This window comes from Bufo gargarizans, chromosome 4 (assembly GCF_014858855.1).
Source record: "Bufo gargarizans isolate SCDJY-AF-19 chromosome 4, ASM1485885v1, whole genome shotgun sequence".
Taxonomy (NCBI): domain Eukaryota; kingdom Metazoa; phylum Chordata; class Amphibia; order Anura; family Bufonidae; genus Bufo; species Bufo gargarizans.
The window spans coordinates 171,610,132-171,636,202 of record NC_058083.1 but is presented as its reverse complement, the minus strand read 5'-3'; the positions used below and the strand labels follow the sequence as shown (position 1 = coordinate 171,636,202).

General features: G+C 42.9%; 1 protein-coding gene across 5 annotated transcripts in view; it reads right to left on the bottom strand.

The window, feature by feature from the left end:
- Positions 1-4,955: 4,955 nt before the first annotated feature.
- The window catches only part of TBL1XR1 (TBL1X receptor 1), a 106,754-nt gene continuing 85,638 nt past the window's right edge, over positions 4,956-26,071 (bottom strand). For all 5 annotated transcript variants that reach the window (XM_044291985.1, XM_044291990.1, XM_044291987.1 and 2 more), the window contains 11 exons: positions 23,583-23,715; positions 21,540-21,681; positions 17,937-18,000; positions 17,675-17,772; positions 11,467-11,527; positions 11,077-11,198; positions 10,538-10,612; positions 10,237-10,364; positions 9,988-10,153; positions 7,764-7,865; positions 4,956-6,719 (listed from right to left, as the gene is read on the bottom strand). In XM_044291985.1, the coding sequence (XP_044147920.1) occupies positions 6,693-6,719; positions 7,764-7,865; positions 9,988-10,153; positions 10,237-10,364; positions 10,538-10,612; positions 11,077-11,198; positions 11,467-11,527; positions 17,675-17,772; positions 17,937-18,000; positions 21,540-21,681; positions 23,583-23,715 (1,118 nt within the window). In that variant the 3' untranslated portion in view covers positions 4,956-6,692. The remainder of the gene's footprint in view (positions 6,720-7,763; positions 7,866-9,987; positions 10,154-10,236; positions 10,365-10,537; positions 10,613-11,076; positions 11,199-11,466; positions 11,528-17,674; positions 17,773-17,936; positions 18,001-21,539; positions 21,682-23,582; positions 23,716-26,071) is intronic.

The following is a 26,071-nucleotide window of genomic DNA, read 5'->3' as shown; positions in this document are numbered from 1 at the left end:
CTCTAAAGCCTGCTTGGTGGCCGGGAAGAAAACGCTCATCAATCGCCATAGGTCTGGGGGAATTCTCAGGATCCAATTGCTTCCCAAGGGTTTTTCTTAGAGTATAAATGAGTACTTGAGAATGGGATTAGTAATAATGGGTCAAGAAGCAGGTGGTGTCCACAAAATGGAATCCATGGACAGTGGAGCTATTTGGGCAGCTAGGAACACAAAGACCTCCCTGGAGCCCGTGTAAGGTGGTACACACTACCCTAGGGATGGGATCTAGTCAAGAGAAAAATGACAGATTACAACTGGGTGTTACCATCCCCCCATTGTCAATAAAGTGTGTTCCTTATGTAGGCTTTTAAGGATGATTTTCTTCCACAAAATTTCTGCAACTAAAAATTAGTTCCACTCATTTGAAAAGGGGGGGGGGGTCGTTTTGGCGACAAGCACGCAGTTTTCTGCAAGCCCCATTCATATTTTCAGTTGCAGAAGGTCTGTAAATTCTGCCACATGTGACGGCACCCTTTGGGACCATGCACGGACACTAATCCAAAATTCCTTCAAAGGCCGCATGGTGACTCCCATCAATGGGAGACATCCCTGCACTTCACAAGCTGGCGGTTTCAAAATTGGAGTGTCCGCTTGCGGTTTAACTACATTCAATGGAGCCGTTACCGTGAGTGGGTCTGCAGCATTTAAAGTAAACAATCACAGCAGAAACAGGCAGTTTTTGCCACGTGAACATACCGTTAGGGTACCTGCACATGTTGAGGATTATGTGCAGTTTTTCCATGCAAAAAAAACAAAACTGTGTAATACAATACCAGCAAACTGAGTGAGATTCCCCTAATCTCATGTGCACACTGCATATTTTGTGTGTGGAAATTGACATGCTGTCCGAATTTTAAAATCCACAGCATGTCAGTTCTGCACCTTATGTAGAGTGATGGACTTCAATAAGGTTGTTAAAAGAAAAAGTCTGCATCAAAATCTGTGATAAAGTGTGCATTTATGTGTTTTTAAATCACAATTTTATGCACATTTTCCTGGATCCTAGTCAAATTTTAAGTAAATATTCGCAGCGATATGTAAATGGAGTTTGATTCTGTAGACTTCTGAATGGGATTTCCCTGACTAAGCATTACTGTTTCCATCTATAATCTCAGTTTCATAAGGAAATAAAACTACACAACCTTAATATCAAAATATATTTTATTCTGGACCTCTTTCAGATCTGATTCAAATTACATTTGTCAGAGCAATACAATGCAAAAGGTAAATGGAAAAAAAAAAGAAAAAAAAATGGTGTCAAACAGGGTTAAATCAGGATGGGAACCAGGGAAAACTTATGATGTGGAACCAAATAACATCAAAGTGTAATTAAAATGGTCCAGGACAGTACAGAACACCAAAGTCATCGGTTAGACACATTATCATGAAAAACCCAAACAATAAAAGTATTTAACATGTACAAAAAACTGCAGTGGGCTGGTTCATGTCATTTGTTAGTTGGATAGCACAAAAGATGATGCAGACTCGTGACTCCAGTGCTGCTGATGGGCTCACAGAGTTATCCTGTCTATTAGGTTTGACAGCACACCAAAGGAAGGATTTCATATTCAAATTTCAACACCAGTGGAACATTTATTACAACGTTTCGGGACCAATTTTGGTGCCCTTCTTCAGGCTGAGTCTGAGGGAGTTTGGAATCTGAACTGCCCAGGACTCAGCCTGAAGAAGGGCACCAAAATTGGTCCCGAAACTTTGTAATAAATGTTCCACTGGTGTTGAAATTTGAATGAATAAAAGCAGAGTTTTAGAAATCATTCCTTTGGTGTGCGGTCTCAAACTTAATAGACAGGATATATACAGATTTCTGTGGTGGAAGGAATCGACCTGGGACGTGCACCCATAAAAGCCGCTAGTGGATGAGTGCTGTGGTCTCACAGAATTAGACCTAAAGAATTTGCAAGTTAAGGAACAGGAAAATCAGCACAAGTACACAGAGAAAATTCAAGGCTTTGTTTCACCAGTACGCTAATACTTTTGCATCATTACCTTACTAATGTACATCTTATCTGTAAAACTAGTTATCCGTTGATGGCTGCACAGGAATTGGTATGCTGCAACAGACTGAAAAAGTAAACCATTTCATGTGCCTCACTTAAAAGCACCACTGTAGAGGGTTAACAACGAGGACATGGGATTCATGGGACATGGGATTCATACTACAGACAGCTGAAGTGCCAATATAAACGCAAAAATCTATTTGTGATGTAGCTGAACTATTAAGGGTGTCCATATTCTTTTTTCTAAAAACATTTGGTCTGCATTTTTTATTTTATTTTTACACTACTGGTATAATACAGGTGGCATGAAACCGTTGTAATTAGGTGTGTATACTACTTTAACTCTCCCTTAAATATATATAAAAAACAAAACAGGAACTTTTCAGCTGCACTATGTTGCAGCAGCACATTCTAGTGACAGACCCACTGATTTCAGCAGTCTGTCACCGCTGTGATGGCAGTCGGTACTATTAGGGTATTACCAACAAAATGAATGAGATTTGATAAGTCTCATGTACATTTAGCTTTTTTTCCCCTTCGGTGCAGAAATTGACCTGTTGTGTGGATTTTAAAAGGCCTCCGTCAGCAGATTTGTGCCTATGAAACTAGCTGAACCTGTTGCATGTGCACTTGGCATCTGAAGACATCATCTTGGTTCGATGTTCCTGAATTGCTAAGAAAAATGAAGTTTTTATGTATGCAAAATGATACTCTACGAATATCAGGGGCATTGCCATTACACCTAGAGGCTCTGCTCTCTCTGCACCCTCTCTCCACTTTGTCATGGTCAGGCAATGAAAACATCATCATCATGCCTACCTGGCCCTGTCAAAGTGCAGAGGGTGCAGCACTTGCAGAGAACTGAGCCTCTAGGTGTAATGGCAACGCCCCCGTTGCTCCTAGAGGCTTATTTGCATATAAAACGTTTTTCTCAGCAACACAAGCAGATATGAATGTGGGACCAACACGGATGCCTTCGGCTGCCAAATGTACATGTAACAGGTCAGCCAGTGTCATAGGTACAAATCTGCAGCGTATCAACTGTTTGTGCGATTCTGCACCTTATGTAGAGTTGTTTTTCCCATAGACTTTAATGGGGTTGCTAACCAGAAAAGTTGCACAAAAATAAAGTCACACCCTTATAGTGCTGATCCACCAAACCCTTCAGGTCACGCTATCGCTGCGAGGAAGAGGAGTCTGATGCTGCTCACTGTCTCCGCTCTCTAGACAAGGATTAACAGGTTTATTTCCTGTTGTACATAGGAAAGACACCTCTCAATCATTGCTCGGAGGCGGGGGCAGCAAACACTCATCTCGCGGTGTGCGCTGCAGGGTTCGGTAGGTCTGTATTATAAAAATACCGACTGTCAGAGCACTGACAGACCGCTGCAATCAGCAGACCTCAGAGCGAGGGCAGCATAGTGGAGCAGACAGGTGCTCTTTAAATTTCAGTGATCCCAACATACACCAACTGAACGTCAAAACATTTGTACCTAGTCCTAAGCACTTGCTTAGCCATCATTACTGCACCAGTTTCATAGACATCAGCGAAAGTGCTTTTGGAGGATGGGGACGGAAGAAAGAAACCGGAACACTGAAATTATTGAACATAAAAGTTGGGGGTTTTATATGAATTTGAGATTAGCCACAAAGCCAAAAAACTGAACTTGTAAAATATAAAAACAAATGGGGTCAATTATCAAACGGATGTAAAGTAGAACTGGCCTAGTTGCCCATAGCAACCAGATTCCACCTTTCATTTTTGATAGCTCCTTTGGAAAAAGAAAGGTGGAATCAGATTGGTTGCCATGGGCAACTAAGGCCTCTTTCACACGAACATGCGCGCTCTGTGGGGTATTGCAGATCACGAACCCATTAAAGTGAATGGGTCCGCGATCCGTTGCGGCTGCCCCACGGACTGTGTTCGTGCATTGCATTTGTGTGCAAGAGACCTAAGCCAGTTCTACCTTACATCAGTTTGATAAATGACCCGAAAAGAGTATGTCCTAGCTGCATTTGGACCAGATTTAGAACAGAACAGGCTCGAGCATGAAAATCAGAGTTAAAAAAATATAACTATGACCATTAGCAAAACGTTCAACCCATATTTCAACCTTACCTAATAAGAAAAACCACTCCAATACAATTTTAATATAGAGAAAATCTTGCTAAAATATACTAAATATAGAGGTAGCGCGTAATACTTTAAAATTTTTCCTTTTCAAATTCTACTTATTAGGTACAAAGTTCTTACAGCTGAAATCTAACATTTTTGCTATGAAAAAAAGGATATGAAAGTGGAAAATGATGTGAAACTCAACGGAGAACCAAGGATCACTACATGAAGTGGCAGTTTTCAGCACGAACTAGGCCATCTTTCGCATGCATGTCCATGCCATCAGTTGCATGGCAGCCATTATTTTTTTTCCCGAAAAACTTGTGTAATGCAAAGTGTGGTTAACTATAGCAAATGCTCTTTCTACTGCAGTTTAAAAAAAGAAGAGCAAACCGGCTTGTACGCACACCTCCCACAGTTTTTCATGAATTTCCGTGATTATGCAGGACAGAGCCCATGGGAAAATAAAAGCAGCAAACCCCTCATCTTGTAAGATTTTCCAAAAGGATAATGAAATAGACAGTACCACGGATCTACGGGGACGATGAGAAAGCGTCGTGCCTACTCACAGCGCTCGTGTCATCCTCTGCAGTACATTGCTCTACAATTGCTCCAGTCATACAGATCTTTATGGTCCGTAAGTGGTTATATTTTCAAAACTTTTAATTAAAAAAAAATTCAGATAAAAGGCTTGTGACAAATCATCATGCTCAGTCGATTTACAGTAATGCGTTAGAACATTAACAGCCCAACCACCAGAACATTTCTGAAAACAGGGCACATAGCTCAACTATGCTTTTTTAAATTCAAGAGGTGGCAAGGATTCTTTTTTTTTTTTTTTACTTTCTAATATATATTTTTACATATGAAAATCATTATAAAATATAAATGGGGGAAGCAGGCGGTGTTACTATTTTAATAGCAGCAAGGAACATGTATGGTTTTGTAGATTTATTAACTCAACATAAGGTGTAAATTATTTGCAGAGCCTGAAGCCTTAAACCTGCGTGACAAGTAAGGCCTAAAACAAGTCTAAGTGAATGCAATGACATTTTCGCTCCTCCTCCTGTCTCCTCCTGTTAGAGAGGATCTTCTACCCTCCGGACACATCTGTTTTAGTAATTCGTTGCATTTCCCAGGCAATAAAGATTCTGGAGCATCGTTTTACTCTATTTAGTGCCATCCCTCCGTTATTTCTGCTAGAAGCTTATGCATGAATTGCCAACTAAGTGTTACCAACTGGAGAGGTGTCCCTGCATAGTGTGCCACTGGCAGAACTGGCTGGACAACGTCAAACTGTGCAGTGACGCCCCCAACTGGTACCACCTATTTGCCGACTCATTCATAAAAGGGAATGGCACAGCACCATTACAAGATTAGATGATTCAGGACTGTTATTACATGGGGGACGCAAGTAGTTACTAAAACAGACATGTCAGGAGAGATGACTGGTCCTCGGTAATGATTAATGTACACAGGTATGATATGCCCTTAACACTGGAATCGGACGATCCCCATCACACTGTAACAGTTTATGTAGGTATTCCCAGTTTTCTTTAAAATGATCCCGGTCTAAAGAAAACTTAATGAATGACATTTATTTACTAAAGTGGGATACGTGAAAATACAAAAATAGGAAAAAAATGAGAAGGGTGGGGTGCTTTGCTCCTATCACAATAGTGCACAACGAAACCATAACAGATTTATGGTCTAAGGAAACCGACACAAATTGTGTCCGCTGTCTGGTCTTTATTATTTGTGCCCTTGGGTTTTGGCACAATTATGTCCCAAGTAAGCATTCAGCCACGTCACCATAAAGAAATTTACCTGTAAGCTGGCCTCTCTGAATCAAGTGTGACATCTTTTTATGTGTTGCAGGCATTTTTTATGCCACACATTTATCAGAAGTGTGTACCAAGTCATGCCCATCAACCTATACCTGCGAGGAAACTGAATGACTGTAGACAAAGCAGAAGTAGAGGAACATAAACTACAGACAGGAATAAGGGTGATTTTATGCAGCCATCAGATATTTCTTTGTATGCACCAGACATAAGGTCTCAAAGCCAAGAGCAAACTATTGCTTGATTTAACGTCCTGTGTTCTCTGTATAGGCAAACTGTTCAGAAAAAATAAAAAACACAAACAATACACCGAGGATGGGAAAAATAAAACATGTTGAATGCATATTGACCATCTTCCAAATTTGGTACATTTAAGTTCTCTACGCGTGCTTGTCCGCTGCTTGCTGCCTCCTCTTCAGACGTTGTGAAGAAAGCAGTTTCCAGCACACACAAATTCACCAGATGTGACAAGAATTTTGTCCTCTTTGAGGTGCAACATTTTGCAGGGATTGGTTTTCAATTTTTAATTTTAAATATCTATGTATAGGATTAATTTCAGTTTGGCTGTAGTGGACTGGCCATGGTTAAATGGGACTATAGCAGTACATGGGTCAGGGACAGTCATTTTGGCTATGTACACATTCATAGTCGGTCCATGGCTTCCAACCAGTAGCGCTATTTTCGTAGGTCTAATACACAAACCTGTTAAAAACAAGACAATTATATTAGTAAAGGAACAATATGCAAAGAAACTGACACGTTAAAAACAGATTGGCCTGTATTAACAAAAAATAAATAAAAATAAAGTCTGCTCCGTTTGGTATTCCAACGTGGGGCTGCCTCATTCAGTGGTGAGGATATTAGACAACCCATAAACAATTACACCATCTTTTTAGGGGAAAAACAGCCTAAATCCACATAGCTTAAAACGGTTCTCCAGGATTAGGGCTCATTCACACAACAGTTTTTTGTGTTCCGTATACGGAACCATTCATTTCAATGGTTCCACCAAAAAAAAAAAAAAAAAAAAAGGAAAAAAAGGAATGTACTCCGTATGCATTTTATTTCCGTATTTCGGTTCCGTTGGAAGCTAGAACATGTCCTATTATTGCCCGCAAATCACGTTCCATGGCTCCATTCAAGCCAATGGGTCCGCAAAAAAATAGAACATACGGAATTGTACTCCGTATGTCTTCGTATCCGTTCCGTTTTTGCGGAACTGTCTATTGAAAATGTTATGAGCATCCCAATTTTTTAAATGTAATTACTGTATATGCCATACGGAAAAACGGAACTGGAAACACTACTGAAAAAAAAAAGAAAAGAAAGAAAAAAGGAAAACTGAGCCGGGAAAAACGGCCCGCAAAACACTGAAAAAGACATACGCTCGTGTGAACGAGCCCTTAAGAAAGTTGGCTGCTTTCTGCAATGAACACAGGTTAGGTCTGGTACTACAGTTCAGTCCCACTCACTTCAAAGGAGCCGAGATGCAATACCAAGTCGGTGTAGGTCTATTTTTGAAATAAAGCAACTATGTTTTCCAAATCTTTAAACCCCCCCAATAATAATAACCACCACATCTCTCAGTACAGAGCCCATCATACACCATATCATCCTATATTTACACATGTACTCAGTGGTTACATTTCTGCCAATTTCCTCCCACTCTATTGGAAGGCATCAGTATTTTGACAGATCCTGAGTGAGAATTACAGTACCAAACAACTGGGACACCTGGATACTTACTGAACCATCTGATGCACTTGCCCCAACTTTGTCTCCTGCTGCATTCCAACATACTTCGAATATACCCCCTGTTCCCCGATAGCTGTGAACTAATGCACCCGTCTATTAAAAAGGCAGGAAAAAAAGAGAAAAACATTTACAATTTAAAAAAACTAACGTTTTAGATGTTTACTGACAGAACAAATAGATTCAACCTTCTGACAGTCCGACCTCCCCCCAACCTGCGTCTGCTGCAACATGTAATGTGTACTGCTTACTACTGGAACACTTAAAGGGGTTCTCCAGAAATGATTTCACATGGCTGCCATCAACCTGTCCAAGAATATGAGGACTGGTTGCCTCCACTTGCAGAGCTGGCTGGGAAGTGAAGGGACGGTGCCTACCTGCCCACTATGCTTTGGCACCTGCATACACTACATGTTGGCGAGTTTTCCTGTCATATCGTAGGCAGGATCACATCATTACCGTCTATTGTAGTGTGTGTAGTAGGGCCTGTCTGCCTCACCACCCTAGGCAGCTCTGCGAGTAAATGCAACCAGTCCGCCTCACATTCTAGGCCTGGTTACTGGCGGCCCTTTAAAGGGGTTCTCTGGGAATTAAGAAAATAAAAATACTTAAAATATTACTTTATTATAAATATATTCCCCAATACCTTTCATTAGTTATAATGACTCATTTTGTCTAGGAAGCAATCAGGGGCCATAATTAATTTCACCTCGGCGGAGCCCATACTACTGAGACGGATTTCCTTACAGCTTTCAAACAAAGTTTTGACTGAAGCAACTTCACTCAACACTAATCATAATCCCTGACAAGTAGAGCAGAGAAAAGGATGAGTCAGCTCTTTTGCTCAGTGTTGTGAAGTAACTTGTCCTCCTGTATGGTTAGGACAGCTTTTGTGTGTACTAATAGGACGGCGGCCATTCTATTTCTGCTAATGATTGCTCCCCAGACAAAACAAGCCATTATAACTAATGAAAGGTATTTAGGAATATATTAATAATAAAGTAACAGTTCAGCATTTTCATTTTAATTCCTGGAGAACCCCTTTAAGTGGACCACAGATATGTATGTGTAGATCAGTAGAAGATCCAGCTTATCTTAGCTGCTAGTATTAAAGGGTTTGTCTAAAGCAAAAACTAATTTTAATGCGCACTGGGAGAGTGAGGGCCCTCACCTATTGAAAGCCACTGCATTCCAGCAGCGCGGCTCCCCAATGGACCAGAAGGGTAATACTCAGGCCATTTTTTTTTTTTTTACATTATCCCACCACCATGACCAGTGAACAGAACTATACTTACCTGCTCCCTGCTGTTTTGTTTGGGCTCATAGTTACATAGTTAATATGGTTGAAAAAAGACATAAGTCCATCAAGTTCAACCAAGGGAAGGTCAGATGTGAATTTTAGAAAAGGGAGCGAGACCCAGACTTTTACACATTTTTAAAAAGGGTTTTCTGAGACTTTATCCAGAGGATAGGTCATAAGTATTAGGGGAAGATGGGACTCCAAAATGATAATGGTGTACTGGTGCTCAGTGGTGGGGTAACTTTTGCTATCCGCTGGATGGGCCATCAGTATCTGATATGTGGGGGTCTGACCCCCCGGGAACCCTCGCTCATCAGCTGTTTGAGAAGGCACCGACATGCAGCCTTCTCCAACGCCATACATTGTATTGAGCTTGGTATCGCAGCTCAGCCCTATTCACCTCTAGGGAGCTGGGTTGTGCCTAGCCCATGTGACCAATGAACATGTCATCACTCAACCTAGGGAAAGCAGCAAGAAGGTTGCCTTCTCAAACATCTGATCGGTGGGGGTCCCGACGGTCATACCCCCACTGATCAGATACTGATGACCAATCACGAGGATAGGTCATCAAAGTCTTGGAAAACCCCTTTAATATTATTTAATTTTAAGCCTTAAAACTTTCCACTGTTCCTGCTGTGACCACATCTATGATCTACAAATACACCCAAATCCTTCTCTACAAATGCCTGAATTGGCCAATAGAGGGAGCTTACTCCATACTACATCATTATTGAGTACAATGCATTAACGGGATTTAGACCTCTATATGTGACTATCACTTTACTACATACATTGTATGTGAAAAAAAAACTGACTACAGAAATCAAGACATTTTCTCCAAAATGAAAAACCTTCGAGAGGTCAGTGGATGAGTCTTGTAGATCAGCAGTAGAAAACTACATACATTTTAAGTCCTACCTGTGTGTTCCAGATGTGTACACATTTGTCAAAGGAACCACTGGCCAGGTACCGGCCATCCGGACTAAAGGCTACACTGTACACAGGTTCCTGATGTTTAGTTAGGGTGTGAATGCAGATTCCTCTGTCTACATCCCACAACCTAACTGTAGAATCAAATGACGCACTGTAAAAAGGTAGAGAAAGACAGCGTGTTTATAGTGTAAAATATGTATGAAAATCTATAGACCCGCAGGAATAAAATTTTACCTTGCCAACATTAGATTAGCATTTGGGTTGTTTGTTCCGGGCCCAGTGGGGCTCCATTTGATGGTGTAAATCTCTTTGTTGTGTGCTTGTAAGTCATGAACACAGCTGTCTTGCTTCATACTCCAGATCTACAATTTAAAATGATGACAATATAGTTATAGTTGAATAAAATTGAATGACGTACAGCTCGTCTGAATGAGAATATTCAAGTATACGCAGTCAAGGCGAGCAATGAATACTTTCATACTCTGCGGCTGACATATAATATATATACACATATACACACAGTCTGCAGACTTACCTTTAATGTCATGTCATCAGAACAAGATGCCAGAAGATTACCAGTGGGATCCCACTTTATTGCGTTCACTTCATTCTAAATAATAAAAAACTATGAGCCAAGCATATTGTGCACTTATTAAGCTTTCAGTCTCTGGATGTAAACAAGAATGTTCTTATTCACTGACCGCAAGAAGAGATCTTGAAAACATTAAGACGTTTACCCTACAGCAGTGCAGGATTACATACCGGCCATTCAAATCATCTGAAATTATGGGTCTGCTACAACACACCTATTACTAATAGGCATGTGGGACACTGCTTTTTATTTCCAACTTAAAAGGCTTTATGCCATTTACAAACCTGCACCAGCAGGTTCCACTTTTGTCATATTTGAAGGGGGCAGGGGGGCAGTGCATACTATTGAAAACATACACTTTGGTGGAACTAAACGGACCCCATCATGCAGTGGTTGTGTCTGCCATGTGATGGAGCCAGACAAGTTCTGCTATAATACACGCAGACATTGTGCCACGATGGTGGCCATGGCGTAACACTTACTGTGTGTCCCTGGAATGTTTTTATCGGCCTGTCTTGTCCCAGTTTGCAGACATGGATACACATGTCTGTACTGCATGATGCAAATGTATTGTTACTTTGCCAGTCCACATCCAATGCTGGTGCTGTAACACAAAACAGGAGCACTTCTTATATACCTTTACATAAGGAGGGTTCAGTGGTCACAATATCTGCAGAAAGTCATGGCCAACAATTCTAAAGAGGACTTCATACACAAGCAGAGAAGTCCCATCTCATGCACCGCCATCTCTGCACTAGAAGGATCCGCAAGGCACTGTCAGGCTACAAAGAGCTACTTCTATGGACAGCAGGTAGTTGTACATTTCGTCTTCGTGACCCCTTCTCCTGGCCGTAGGATCATCGGGTACTTACCGGAATGGAAAGGGAACTGCTGCTTTGCTTCCCCTGTGTGTGCATCCCAGATTATCGTCGTCTGTGAAGAAAACACAGGAGCAGGTAAATAGTAACCCTATCATAGAATATTCTTATACCTCACCTTACCAGCAAATCATTTATTCTCAAGATGCAACTCACACTATTGAACAGACAGAATTGTGACCTAGATGAGCTGTGCACCTTTTTAACCATGCCGAATCATTCATTTTGTGCTAGGCATTATTTTAGGCCAAAGCTGAATTCATAATTATGCCGGAAATTATTGGAGAATGGTCAAGATTTGCCACAAACATCTTAAAGGGTTTCGGTCATCAGAAAAATATACAAATGAGGCTCTAGGGGCTAGTGGGGCGTCCTAGAGGCTCCGTCCTCTCACCGTTTGGCACGCCCTTGTCTCCTCCGTGCCGCGCAAATCCTGCGCAGTCCATTTTAGTATTAGGTGCAGTGAGTGAAGGACGCTCGCCTGCTGCCGACCTTCACTCACTGCGCCCGATACTAAAATGGACGGCGCAGGCGCGGGATTTGCGGGGCACGCAGGAGACAGAGGATAGTCAATCCCCTTTACAAGGGGGTGCCAAACGGTGAGAGGACGGAGCCTCTAGGTGCAGCAGCATCATCCCACTAGCCCCTAGAGGCTCATTTGCATATTACATAAGTCATTATTTAGCACTAATGGCGGAAGGCAGGGAGATATGTCATACAGTTAAGATCTGCTGACATTAGCACATCGCTAATGTCAGCCAGATACATAACGATTTTTATGATGACAGAAACCCTTTAACTGAGCTCCTGTAATGCGGTACGACAGTGAGCATTCCATACGTCACCTTACTGGGTGGTGTCTAGTGAAAGGTCTGCCTAAAAGAATGCAAATCACCAGGTTATGTTCTGTGCAGACAGACAACCAGTGGGAATGCTAGCATATAGTGACTGCTATACAGGCTGTAAAACAGAATAATGCGAGACAAGTAATGGATTTACAGCATTACTAGGCTGTCTAATTCTATATGGAAACGGTGGCACGATGTGGTAAGGTAAATACGTACCCAGAGAATCAATGGACTGACCTAACTAGTTCTAGCTTTGAACTGTGCCATTCACTGCGGACCGCTGCAAAGTGTAATGCATCGAGCCTACTGGTCCTTTCCTGTCTTCTTTATAAAACAGTCTTTCACAGACTCTCGCTCTCTTTGGGGCACATTTGCCAGCTCATTAATTTCAATGCTTAAATGGGGTATTTCTGTTTTATGATATTGATGACCTACCCTCAGCATATTAGATATGCGAGAGTAAACCCTGCCGATCAGCCATTTACCAGTAGTGGTAAGCTGTAATTACACCACACTGCCGCTACAATATAGACCACGTGCAGGCAAACACTGAAGAGGATGCAGCCCCTTCAAAAACAGCTGATCAGCAGGGGTGCCAGGAGGCTGACCCTCGACGATCTGATACTGGATACCTACTTGAGGATAGGACATCAATGTCATGAAACTAGAACACAGTTTAACTACTGCCAGACCGGGCCATTTGCCCCCTTCCTGATCAGGCCTAATTTAGCAAATCTGACTGTCACTTTATGTGGTAATAACTTTAGAACACTTACTTATCCAAGCCATTCTGAGATTGTACTTCATGACAGTCATAAATTTGAGTCAATATATTTCACTTTATTATTTTTTAATCCAAAATTTACATTTCTCCGCTTTTAAAACAGAAAGCGATACCTCATAATATATTTATTACTCAACATTCCCCATATGTCTACTTTATGCTGGCATTATTTTGGAAATGTCATTTTATTTTTTTAAGACGTTAGAAGGCTTAGAATTTTAGAAGCAATTCTTAAAATTTTTATGAAAATTTCTAAAGACCCACTTTTTAAGGACCAGGTCAGGTCTGAAGTCACTGTGCAGCTTAGGCTACTTTCACACCTGCGTTTAGGTGCGGATCCATCTGGTATCTGCACAGACGGTTCCGCACCTATAATGCAAACGCTTGTATCGGTTCAGAACGGATCCGTTTGCATTACCATGACATTTTTTGTTCATGACAATGCAAACAGATCCGTTTTGACTTACATTGAAAGTCAATGGGGGACGGATCCGTTTTCAATTGCACCATATTGTGTCAGTAAAAACTGATCAGTCCCCATTGACTTACGTTGTAAGTCAGGACGGATCTGTTTGGCTCAGTTTCGTCAGACTGACATCAAAACGCTGCAAGCAGCGTTTTAGTGTCCTCCTCCAGAGCAGAATGGATGCTGAACGGAGGCAAACTGATCCATTCAGAATGCGTTGGGGCTGAACTGATCTGGTTTGGGCCGCTTGTGAGAGCCTTGAAACGGATCTCACAAGCGGACCCAGAAACGCCAGTGTGAAAGAAGCCTTACATAGTGGATACCCCCCATAAATGACCCCATTGTAGAAACTGCACCCCTCCAGTTACTCAAAACCGATTTTGCTAACTTTTTTAACCCTTTAGGTGTTCCACATTTTTTGGCAGATTTTCCATTTCAGGCTACTTTCACACTCGCATTTGGTGCGGATCTGTTATGGATCTGCACAGACTGATCCACACCAATAATACAATTACATGCATCCGTTCAGAACGGATCAGTTTTTATTATCTTTAAAGGGGTTATCCCATCTTAGACAATGGGGGCATATCGCTAGGATATGCTCCCATTGTCTGATAGGTGCGGGTCCCACCGCTGGGACCCGCGCCTACAAGGAGAATAGAGCGGAGAAAGTGGAGGGCGCACTGCGCAACCTCTTAAAATAGCCGAGCACTTTTTCCGTCCGCCCCATAGAAATGAATGGGAGCGGAGGCCGCGCATGCGCGGTGCGCTCCCATTCACTTCAATGGGAGAGGCGGGGAGCAGCGCCTGGTGGTGGACAGGTCCTCCAGTCACAACTCTCCCCGGCTCCGTTCTCCTTGTAGGTGCGGGTCCCAGAGGTGGGACCCGCACCTATCAGACAATGGAGGCATATCCTAGCGCTATGCCCCCATTGTCTAAAATGGGATAACCCCTTTAACATTGCCAAAACACATCAGTCTTGAATACCAATGAAAGTCAATGGGGGGCGGATCAGTTTTGCATTGTGGCAGTGAAAGCAGCGTTTTGGTGTACGCCTTGTTACGGACAAGGAAAACAGGCATTCTGAATGGATCCTTATCCATTTAGAATGCATTAGGGCAAAACTGATCCGTTTTGGACACTTGGGAGAGCCCTGAACAGATCTCACAAACGGAAACCAAAACCCCAATGTGAAAGTAGCCCAAATCCATTTTTTTCTTTAAACACATCGAGGGTTAACAGCCAAACAAAACTTAAAGGGCTTCTGTCACCCCTCAAAAGTCATTTTTCGTTTTTTGGCTACTTAAAATCCTTATACAGCGATTTTTCGAATATATAGTGCCCTTAGCCTATTTCGTTCACTAGTTTCTTTAAAAAACTGACTTTTATAATATGTAAATTACCTCTCTACCAGCAAGTAGGGCGGTTACTTGCTGGTAGCAGCCGCATCCTGCTTTAAAAAAAAGCCACATCTACACCCTGCGCAGGCGCACTGAGGAAGGAGCGGCTGAGCGAGCGTCCTCCTCTCTGTGCGCATGTGCTGAATGAAGACCGGTACGGCGCAGGCGCGAGATTTTGAACGCAAACAGGGCCAGCCAGAAGACGAGAGCGATCGCTGGCCCTGTCAATCAACAGGAGGAGGGGGGCGTTTTTTTGAAAGCAGGATGCGGCTGCTACCAGCAAGTAACCGCCCTACTTGCTGGTAGAGAGGTAATTTACATATTATAAAAGTCTGTTTTTTTAAAGAAACTAGTGAACGAAAAAGGCCAATATCACTATATATAGAAAAATCGCTGTATAAGGATTTTAAGTAGCCAAAAAACAAAAAATGACTTTTGGTGGGTGACCGAAGTCCTTTAATCTTTATTACCCTGATTCTGCGGTTTACATAAACACCCCACACGTGGTTGTAAACTGATGTAAGGGCACATGGCAGGGAGCAGAAGAAAAAGGATGGTTTTTGGAAGGCAGATTTTGCTAGGCTGGTATTTAAGATGTCATGTCCCATTTTTAGCCCCCCTGATGCACCCTTACAGTAAAAACTCCCAAAAGTTGACCCCATTTTGGAAACTAGGGGATAAGGTGCCAGGTTTGTTAGTACTATTTTGGGGTACATATGATTTTTAATTTTACATTTTTTGTGAGGCAATGTAACAAAAAAAAAAAATGGCTGTTTTGGCACAGTTTTAATTTTTTACAACATTCATCTGACAGGTTAAGGGTAGATTATGTGCTATTTTTATAGAGCAGGTTGTTACAGATGCAATGATATCAAATATGTCTACTTTGTTTTTGTGTCTCCATTTTCTGAACGCTATATTATTTTAAATTTTTCTGCCTATCGTCTTGTGCAGGGGCTCGTTTTTTGACAGGAAGAGTTGATATTTTTATTGGTAGCATTTTTGGATCATTCATTATTACACTTTATGCGGCAAGGTGACCAAAAATTTGCTGTTTTAGCACAGTTTATTTTTACAGTATCACATGACTGTAAAGTCACGTGATATATTTATAGAGCAGGTTGTTACGGACAGGGCAATACCCAATATGTATACTTTTTCTTATTTAATTTTTACACAATGATAGCACTTTTGAAACCAAAAAATTATGTTTTAGTGTCTCCATAGTCTGAGAGACATAGCTTTTTTTCTTTTTTTGACCAATTGTCTTAGCTAAGATCTCATTTTTTGCAGGATGAGGTGACCGTTTGGTATTATTTTGGGGGCATATACCTTTTTGATTGCTTGGTGTTGCACTTTGTGATGTTAGGCGAAAAAAAAAAAAAAAAGCTTTTTTTGGAACTGTTTTTATTTTACTTTTATTACTGTGTTCATGTGAGTGGTTAGGTCATGTTATTTTCTATAGAGCTGGTTGTTACGGATGCGGCAATACCCAATATTGTATACTTTTTTTTATTTCAATTTAACACGATAGCATTTTTGAAACAAAAAATTATGTTTTAATGTCTCCATGTTCTGAGATCTCTATTTTTTTTTTAAATGATTTTCTTATGTAGGGGCTCATTTTTTTGTGGCATAAGGTGACGGTTTTATTAGTTCCATTTTGTGGGACATACAATTTTTTTGATAACTTGGTGTTGCACATTTTGTGATGTAAGGAGACAAAAATTGCTTTTTGTTTAAAAAAAATGTTATGGTGTTTATCGGACGGGGCGGATCATGTGATATATTTATAAAGCCAGCCGTCACGGACACAGCAATACCAAATATGTCCAATTTATTTATTTCATCATATTGAATTTTTTTTTCCCCAAAACACTTTTTATTTTACACTTTGCGTCCCTCATAAGGTCATACGAGACCTATGAGGGAAATTTAACTTCACTTTTTTTTCCCCCCCACTATTGATTTCTCCTGTAACCAGTTGCAGGGGAAATACACCCCCCAGAGAGGCTGTACAGCACTATACTATGCTGAACAGCCTCAGTGCAGGGCTGATCGAGGTCTGTGAAAGACCTAACAGCTCCAGCACTCTCCCGACCCCGGCGGTCACATGACTACCGGGCCGTGACAGGAAGAGAATAGTGCTTCCTGATCTGTATACACAGCGCTTTTTGAGCGCTGTGTATATAGCTATCTAGAAGGCAGGGACACCTGGAACTGTCCCCTGCCTTCTCTCTGGGTCAGTGACAGCAGGGCCCCCTGCTCGGCAGTTGCACGATTAGCGTGCAGCTGCAATCTCTGAATGGACGTTTTGCAACGTCCATTTAGAGAGAAACAACCACCCATAGGACGTTTATATACTATGGGCAGTCAGGAAGTGGTTAAATACCCGTGGTTGCGCTTCTCCAAAGCAGAGAAGACCTGAACTTGAACACAGAACCATGTTTCCCAAAACCATCGGGGCCCCCCCAAAAAACGAGAAGAGCCCTCATGATGCAAGCCATTACTAACTTATGGAAATTGACTTGCCGACAAGTTTCTTTTTTGCATGTGATGTGTATTCCCTCTAAGCCCCATGAACACTGGTTTAACTTTTTGATTCATGTCACTATAATACTTACCGCAATTTGTTCAATAAATTTTTACTCTACAAAATCTGGTCGGTAAATTTAACACCAATTAGTGATATGGAAACTCTTACCTTGTCAACTCCTGCACTTAAAATAAAATTTCCTTTCTTGTTCCATTTCAATGCAAATATGGGTCCTTTATGTTGCCCCAGGGTGCTTGCAAGGTTTCCTACAAGTTAAAAGTGAATAATACTTAGACAACGCCATGCTACAGACAATAGACATAGGGCAGCTCCATGTTTTAGAAAATACATGTTTGAAAACTACTAATTCTTAACATTTCAGGATTTAGGCATGTTAACTAATCAAAGTAGACGTTAATGAACAGCTTACCGTCTTTTGTCCATATTCTGGCAAAGCCATCATAAGACCCAGTGGCTAGAAGTGTTCCTTCACTCTATATAAAGGGAACATACACAGGTGAATACATAAAGAACTATAGCAAATACATATATTCCACAATCAGAGTAAAAAATAATTATCTAGACCAGGGGTCGGCAACCCCCGACACGCGTGCCAGAGATGGCACGCAGGTCATATTTGGCTGGCACGCACCACAACGCACTGCACCTTTAATTCTTTTTAAATTCAGGTGCGTCTACTAGGCCTGCCCCACATGCTTCCCGCAGTGCCAACCAGCTACCAGACTCCACTGGGAACTCCTGGCCGCGGAACTAGAGAAACCGTATGTTGTATCCAGGGGGCCGTTCTGACATTGGTTCCCGTGCAGCAAGATGTGTGTTTGTCTCCCTTTGGAACTTCCTGTTAGTGACTTGAGCCCACATGTGCAGCCTGGAAGCGGACTGTCATCCGCCAGATACCATTATTATGGTGTGTGTGACTGGATGTAGTGGCAGGCAGAGGGCACTGCCGCCTGGGAAACTACAACTCCCAGAATTTTGCTTGGTGCAGGAGTAGTAGTGGCACAGGTGACAGCAGAGGGTTAGGAGTAGTAGTGGCACAGGTGACAGCAGAGGGTTAGGAGTAGTAGTGGCACAGGTGACAGCAGAGGGTTAGGAGTAGTAGTGGCACAGGTGACAGCAGAGGGTTAGGAGTAGTAGTGGCACAGGTGACAGCAGAGGGTTAGGAGTAGTAGTGGCACAGGTGACAGCAGAGGGTTAGGAGTAGTAGTGGCACAGGTGACAGCAGAGGGTTAGGAGTAGTAGTGGCACAGGTGACAGCAGAGGGTTAGGAGTAGTAGTGGCACAGGTGGCAGCAGGGGATGGTGTGATGGGGCAGTCAGATGGAAAGTTGATAGGGAGCTTGGAGAATGGGAGAAGCTTTGTGACTAAATTGGCGGTGGGTTTAGGATGGTGAGTCTGCATGTGACTGCTAGGGGTTATGGGGGGACGATATGGAGCAAGCTTCTGACAACTTTGGGGAGTGGGAGAATGGTGAGCCTGCATGTAACTGCTGGGGAAAATGGGGGGACAAGCTTCTGACAACTTTAGGGGGTGTGGAGGATAGTGAGCCTACATGTGATTGCTGGTAGGAATGGGGAACAAGCTTCTGACAACTTTGGGGGGGTGGAGAATAGTTAGCCTACATGTGATTGCTGGAGGGGGGGGATGGGTAGCAAGCTTCTGACAACTTTAGGGGGTGTGGAGGATAGTGACCCTACATATTATTGCTGAGGGGGGATGGGCAGCAAGCTTCTGACACTTTAGTGAGCCTATATGTGACTGCCAAAGGGACCTAAAAGTCTTCTCATATGAACTAAAGCTGAATCGTCTTTGCAAAGAAATTCAGGAACAAGGGTCGCATTGAGTAGTAAGGTAAACTGATTATTAGTTTTTTGACTTTTCTGTATTGTCTGGCACACTGAGTGCTTCAACTTTCATTTTTTTTTTTTTTATCGGCACTCCATCCAAAAAAGGTTGCCGACCCCTGATCTAGACAATCTGCCAACATGGCAAAAAAAACATTTCCCAAACTCGAATTCCGTTCCAAGTGGTATCTTGGAACCGAACCAGAGTTCGGGAAATGTTTTTTTACAGTCTAAATCAATTTCTGAAGTTATTATGCGAAGTCGGTAATAACGTCAGCTCATCAGAGCCAATGCATTCCAATACTGTACAGAGCGCTCGCTCCGTACAATATTGAAAATAAGTTTTATGCGAATCGACTTCGGATGATTCACTCTTCCCTAGTCCCTACCACCAGAGAGACCAGTGCGTTTTCCTATAGTGTACAAGCATGGCCACTGCTGCTGGGATTGCAGGGTTGTTGTAACCATGGAAACGACCAGTGTGTAAAGTGATGGAAAAATTTATCAAGCCAGCAAAGGCCCCAATATGGACAATAACGATACATTAGTAAGTGCCTTGTATTAACTTTCTCTACATGATAAATGTCATTTGCTGAATGAGACACCTCTGGTGTGAATTCTGGTAGGCTGTTCCGGCAGAAATTCCCCGGATCAGACACTGCCAGATGCGGATGGAATGCCGCCAGCCCCATTAAGCATAATGGAGTCAGGTGGAGATCTGGCCTCATTCCAGCAGATAATATGGAGAATCGAACAGGCAAAAAATGACTGCATGCTGTAGTTTGTGTCCAGCCAATTGCAGGCCTTGTCTGCCCGATCTCATATCCAGGGTATGAAACTAGCCTACGAGGTGATGTACATTTTATTTATTTTTGTGGTGGGGGATGAGTTATATTTTTTTATTGTTATTGATTTTTCTCTGGAGGGGAAAGGGGAAAAACTGCGTCAAACTGGCATGGTCTAATGAATATCAAGATGTTCATTTACGTAAAAGTGTCCTAACGAGCTGTGCATTTGGACATGCATGAATATTTAAATGTACAGAGTAGGGGTGCACCGAAATGAAAATTCTGGTCCGAAACCGAAAATTCAGGATGCCCTTGACCGAAACTGCCTTTTTGCCCAAATACTTTTAAAATACTTTTTTTTAAGTAAAAAAAAAGGAAAGTGAATTAAAATATAAAGTTAAACAGATACATAGATATTATACACACAATGCCACCCAAAGTGGTTATTTTAAAAAAAAGTCACTCTCATTCTACCCCCCCTCCCTTGTCACTCTCATTCTACCCCCCTCCCTTGTCACTCTCATTCTACCCCCCCTCCCTTGTCACTCTCATTCTACCCCCCCTCCCTTGTCACTCTCATTCTACCCCTCCCTTGTCACTCTCATTCTACTCCCCCCTCCCACTCATTCTACTCCCCCCCCCTCCCTTGTCACTCTCATTCTACCCCCCCTCCCTTGTCACTCTCATTCTACCCCCCCCCCCTTGTCACTCTCATTCTACCCCCCCCCCCTTGTCACTCTCATTCTACCCCCCCCCTCCCTTGTCACTCTCATTCTACCCCCCCCCCTCCCTTGTCACTCTCATTCTACCCCCCCCCCCTTGTCACTCTCATTTTACACACCCCCCCCTCCCCCTCCCTTGTCACCTCTAGTGTAGCCTGTGTAGCGTGGCCGAGCTCTGTTCGGTCCGTGGTACAGGAGCATTTGTTTCTTGTACCCGGCCGGACTGAAAGGAAGTGCACACTAAGTGAGCACTTCCTGTCAGTCCGGCCGGGTACAGGAAACAAAAGCTCCTGTACCGCGGAACGAACAGAGCTCGGCCACGCTACACTAACAGCAGCAGTAGCACAGAGCAGACACAGCAGGCTGCGCAGCACTGAGCTGGAGATTCTTTAGAGCGGCAAGCGTTTAGGAGGCACAGCATGAGGGGCGCCGCCGGCCGGCCGCCCGAACGTATATAACCAACCATATTTTCTGCCGATATGTACCAATATCGGCCGAAATGGATTAGGCCCATTTTCGGCCGCCGGAATTTCGGTGCACCCCTAGTACAGAGGTGTTAAAATGGTACCACACTGCTACAAATTAAGGCTGCCCAAAAGTGCGTATAACTTCCAAGCCAATTTTTAAAACTTCTGCTATTAAAAAAGACTATACTCACATTCCAATCTAAAGAGGTAACATCCTTGTTGCTCGGAACATCTTGCCCCCCTTCTCGTATACAGTGTCTGAGGACCAGCTGTGTTGAACCACTAGTGCTGTTTTCACTAAGATTCCATATCCTAGCTGTTGAATCTCCTGACCTGTGAGGTAACATGGTAAAAAGAAATATCATTGACTTTCATTCCGCTATTAAAACCATGAAAATGTAGCTCAGCCGACATGTGGGGCTGGTGTCGCACAACTCGAGGTTCACAATCCTGAAACTCACAGAATTGTGAAAATTGAGTCGGAGAGGCCCAGCCATGTGTTTGACTGTCAGCGCAAGCTGCGTTTCTATGGCTTTAAAGAGCACCCCCCAGATGCTGCTACCCTGCCTGATATTTTAGAAGATCATTCCTATGCCCCGCTGTGCCCCACTGCAGTTTTCCCGCTCAGTATGCTAATACTGAGCATTGGTACAGAGAGAAGGAGACTCCAGGGTTTCCTCAATGGGCATCTCCTTTTCCCTGGCTGTGCCACGATCCAATCACACCGTGGAGCGTCAAAACCAGGGAGAAGGAGACGCCCATTGAGAAACCCTGGAGTCTCCTCCTCCCTGTACCGATGCTCAGTATTAGCATACTGAGTGTGAAAACTACAGGGTGGGGGGAAGATAGTGGGGTATAGGAGCAATATTTAAAAAAAAAAAAATATCTAAAAAAAAAAAAAATCAGGCAGGGTGGCAGCAAAGTATTTATCTTAAAAAAAAAAAAAAAAAAAAAAAAACACACATTAAAAGGTCATCTTTTAGGCTACTTTCACACTAGCGTTCGGGTTTCCGTTCGTGAGCTCCGTTTGAAGGAGCTCACGAGCGGACCCGAACGCAGCCGTCCAGCCCTGATGCAGTCTGAATGGAGGCGGATCCGCTCAGACTGCATCAGTCTGGCGGCGTTCAGCCTCCGCTCCGCTCGCCTCCGCACGGACAGGCGGACAGCTGAACGCTGCTTGCAGCGTTCGGGTGTCCGCCTGGCCGTTCGGAGGCGTGCGGATCCGTCCAGACTTTCAATGTAAGTCAATGGGGACGGATCCGTTTGAAGATGCCACAATGTGGCTCAATCTTCAAGCGGATCCGTCCCCCATTGACTTTACATTGAAAGTCTGGACGGATCCGTCCCAGGCTATTTTCACACTTAGCTTTTTTTTGCTAATATAATGCAGACGGATCCGTTCTGAACGGAGCCTCCGTCTGCATTATTATGAGCGGATCCGTTCAGAACGGATCCGCCCGAACGCTAGTGTGAAAGTAGCCTAATGCTTGTCATTTTGAGAGTAAGGTAAAACCCTTATGTTGAGGATTTCGGCTAACGGATCCGATCCGTCTCTCCGGATGTAAAAGGTCCCAGTAAGAGGACTGAAACGTCGCTTGGGTGAATAAAGATCCACTATTTTTCACCAACGGATGTGCTGCGGTGTCTTCTATTTTTATATCATACACCTTGGTAAGGTGTATATATATATATATATATATATATATATATATATATATATATATATATATATATATATATATATATATATATATATATATATACATATACATATATACACACACACACACACACACACACACACATACATATATATATATGTATACACACACATACCGGTCTGCTTATGCACAGACCGGAAGGACAGAGCCAGCATTGCAGTATTTTTTAATCATTTCAATGTAAATTAATGCCAGATATAAATTTCCTCCGTCCAAAACGCCGTTCAGTGACTGAACCGAAGACATCCTGATGCATCCTGAACAGATTGCTCTCCATTCAGAATGCATGGGGATGAAACCAAATCAGTTCTTTTCCGGTATTGAGCCCCTAGGACGGAACTCTGTACCGGAAAAGAAAAGCGCTAATGTGAAAGTACCCGTCTTCTGCTGCAGCTGTTTCTCACACCTTTCCCCAATATTAAGAGTTCTACAAAAACGTTTAACATCCCTGTCCCTACACAATATTAAAAATAACCCAAACCAAAATGTTCAGAAACACATTAAGAAACATACCCTGAGGCAAGCAGATCACTAACTGGGTTCCAGGCACAAATAAACACTTCTGACTCATGACCCCGTAAAACCACTGCCTTGCTGGATGGGATTTCTACATCTCCATCAACTTCCATCATGTCAGTGTGGTTATCTGCAAGAAAAAGCAGGAAACTGCATTCAAACGCAAGGTGGTTAAGATGCTGCATAACTATCCCATGTCACAAACTTTTACGAGTATAGAAATGTAAAAGACAAAAGAGTGAAGCATCCACGGCTCGCCAATCAAAATGTTAAAAGGGCTGTCTCACTTCAGCAAAAGGCATTTATCATGGAGAGAAAGTTACTACAAGCCACTTACTAATGTATTGCGATTCTCCCTATTGCCTCCTTTGCTGGCTCGCAATTTTTTCATCTCATACACTGTTCGTTTCCATGGTTACGACCACCTTGCAATCCAGCTTGGTGGTCACACTTGGACACTATAGGAAAAAGTGCCAGGCTATGTGCACTCCTGGCCACCAGAATGTGCACTCCTGGCCACCAGAATGTGCAAGCACGGCCACCGCTGCTGGTTTACAGGTGATCGGAACCCCTGGATAGGAGCAGTGTATAATGTGATGGAAAATGAATCCAGCCAGCAAAGGAGGCAATATGGACAGTCACAATACATTAATAAATGGCTTGTATTAACTTACATGGTAAATGTAATTTGCTGAAGTGAGACAACCCCTTTAAATGTTTGTCAAATTTTACGGGAGGAAATCTCTTTAAAGCATGAAGCTAGAGTGTGAACCTGGGGATAAGAGACACAAATCAATGAATAGGATTAAAGAGGTTATGCAATTTCAAGAAACCTCCCTCACATGTGCTGTGCCCCTCACCGGTAATATACTTACCCCGCTCCCGGCGCTGCTGCTTCACCCTGTACACGGATGAAAACATCCGGTGTCGGGGAGAGCAGTCAATGGCAGGCGGGAACGAGCCTTAGCATTGCAGGTGACGCTAGGGAGGCTCGTTCCCGCCCGCCATTGGCTGCTCCCCCACCGACACCATAGGTTTTCATCTGTGTACAGGGAGAAGCAGCAGCGGCGATGAGGGGACCAGGAGTGACACTGGGAGTGGAGTAAGTATATTACCGGTGAGGGGCCCAGTACGTACGTACGAGTGAGTGTGTGGGGTGTTTGTTGAAATTGGATAACCCCTTTGGACCAAAAGCGACACTGGGAGTCGAGTAAGTATATTACCGGTGAGGGGCCCAGTACATACTTACGTGTGTTGCGTTTCTTGAAATTGGATAACCCCTTTAAGATAAAGTTAATCCGCACTGTGTACCCAAAATTGCACAATACTGACATTTTACAGTATGTTAACAAGTAGATGTACAAGCAGAAAGCAGGAGAAAGCTGCATTATTTCATTGCAGTTGATGGAGCACACAAATCCGGCATTCTGCTGCTAGGTGGGCTACAGCCTTGCTTTCTCACCTAATGAAGAACTCAAAGTAACTATATATGCTCTTACACATCTGCTCCTGGGGCTTATGCAAAAAGAAAACAGCAATTCTTCCTTGGGTCTAACTTTCTCTATACTACTTACTTTGTAGTTCAGACTGATAAATCACTTCATTATCTGGCCACTAGGTGGCACTGTGCCATCACTATGTCTGCAAGGTACCTATTCGTTTTGCAGAGACCCAAATGTCTTTCTAGCATCTCAATTGTAAGTGAGTAAACCTCTGCAATAACGCCCCCATAGAGGTGAATATGCCAACATCTTCTGACCACATCAGAATTTATATGAAACCACAGCTCTACCATTAACCCTCCATACCAGTAAAAATCTACTCTTAGACAAAACTCTAGTGCGCTCCTTACTAATACACACTATACATTGATCACATTGTAAGTGTCTGCTTTGCAGTCCTCAAAATACAGATACCGGCCACATGCATTCCGCCATTATGGGACCTCGTTCATGATCAGTGGGGGACCCAACAATAGGATATCCACTAATCTAATAGTTATCTCTATGGGCGATAACTTCTAAACATCAGAAAACCCTTCCCCCTAGAATGATAAAGGTAATGCTTCAACAGATCTCTGATCTTGTCCCCTTAGCAATGATAAATATCTAGAAGCATCAAAATGGCAAATGCTCCATTAGGCAGGCTAACTTTGAAGAGACTCGGATAGCTATATGTTTTTCCACCATATTCCTGAAATGCAACTTTCAACATGGCGTGTGCAGTGGTCTCGGGGAGTGGAGAGGCACGAGTTGTGGACCAATCCTCAAAAGGATAACTGCTACAGGAGTATAGGCGAATACATTCGAGAAACTAAGCACCTTTGAGGAGGTCAAGTATTGGGACACAATGAACATACGGGTGTACAGTCACCTTCACCACTTACCTGGACCACTCCGTCTTCCAATCCCACATATATCCCAGTGTATCGGGAGGAGTCCCAAATGCGCCTAAATCTTTCTGTACACCACACTATTACTGGGCGT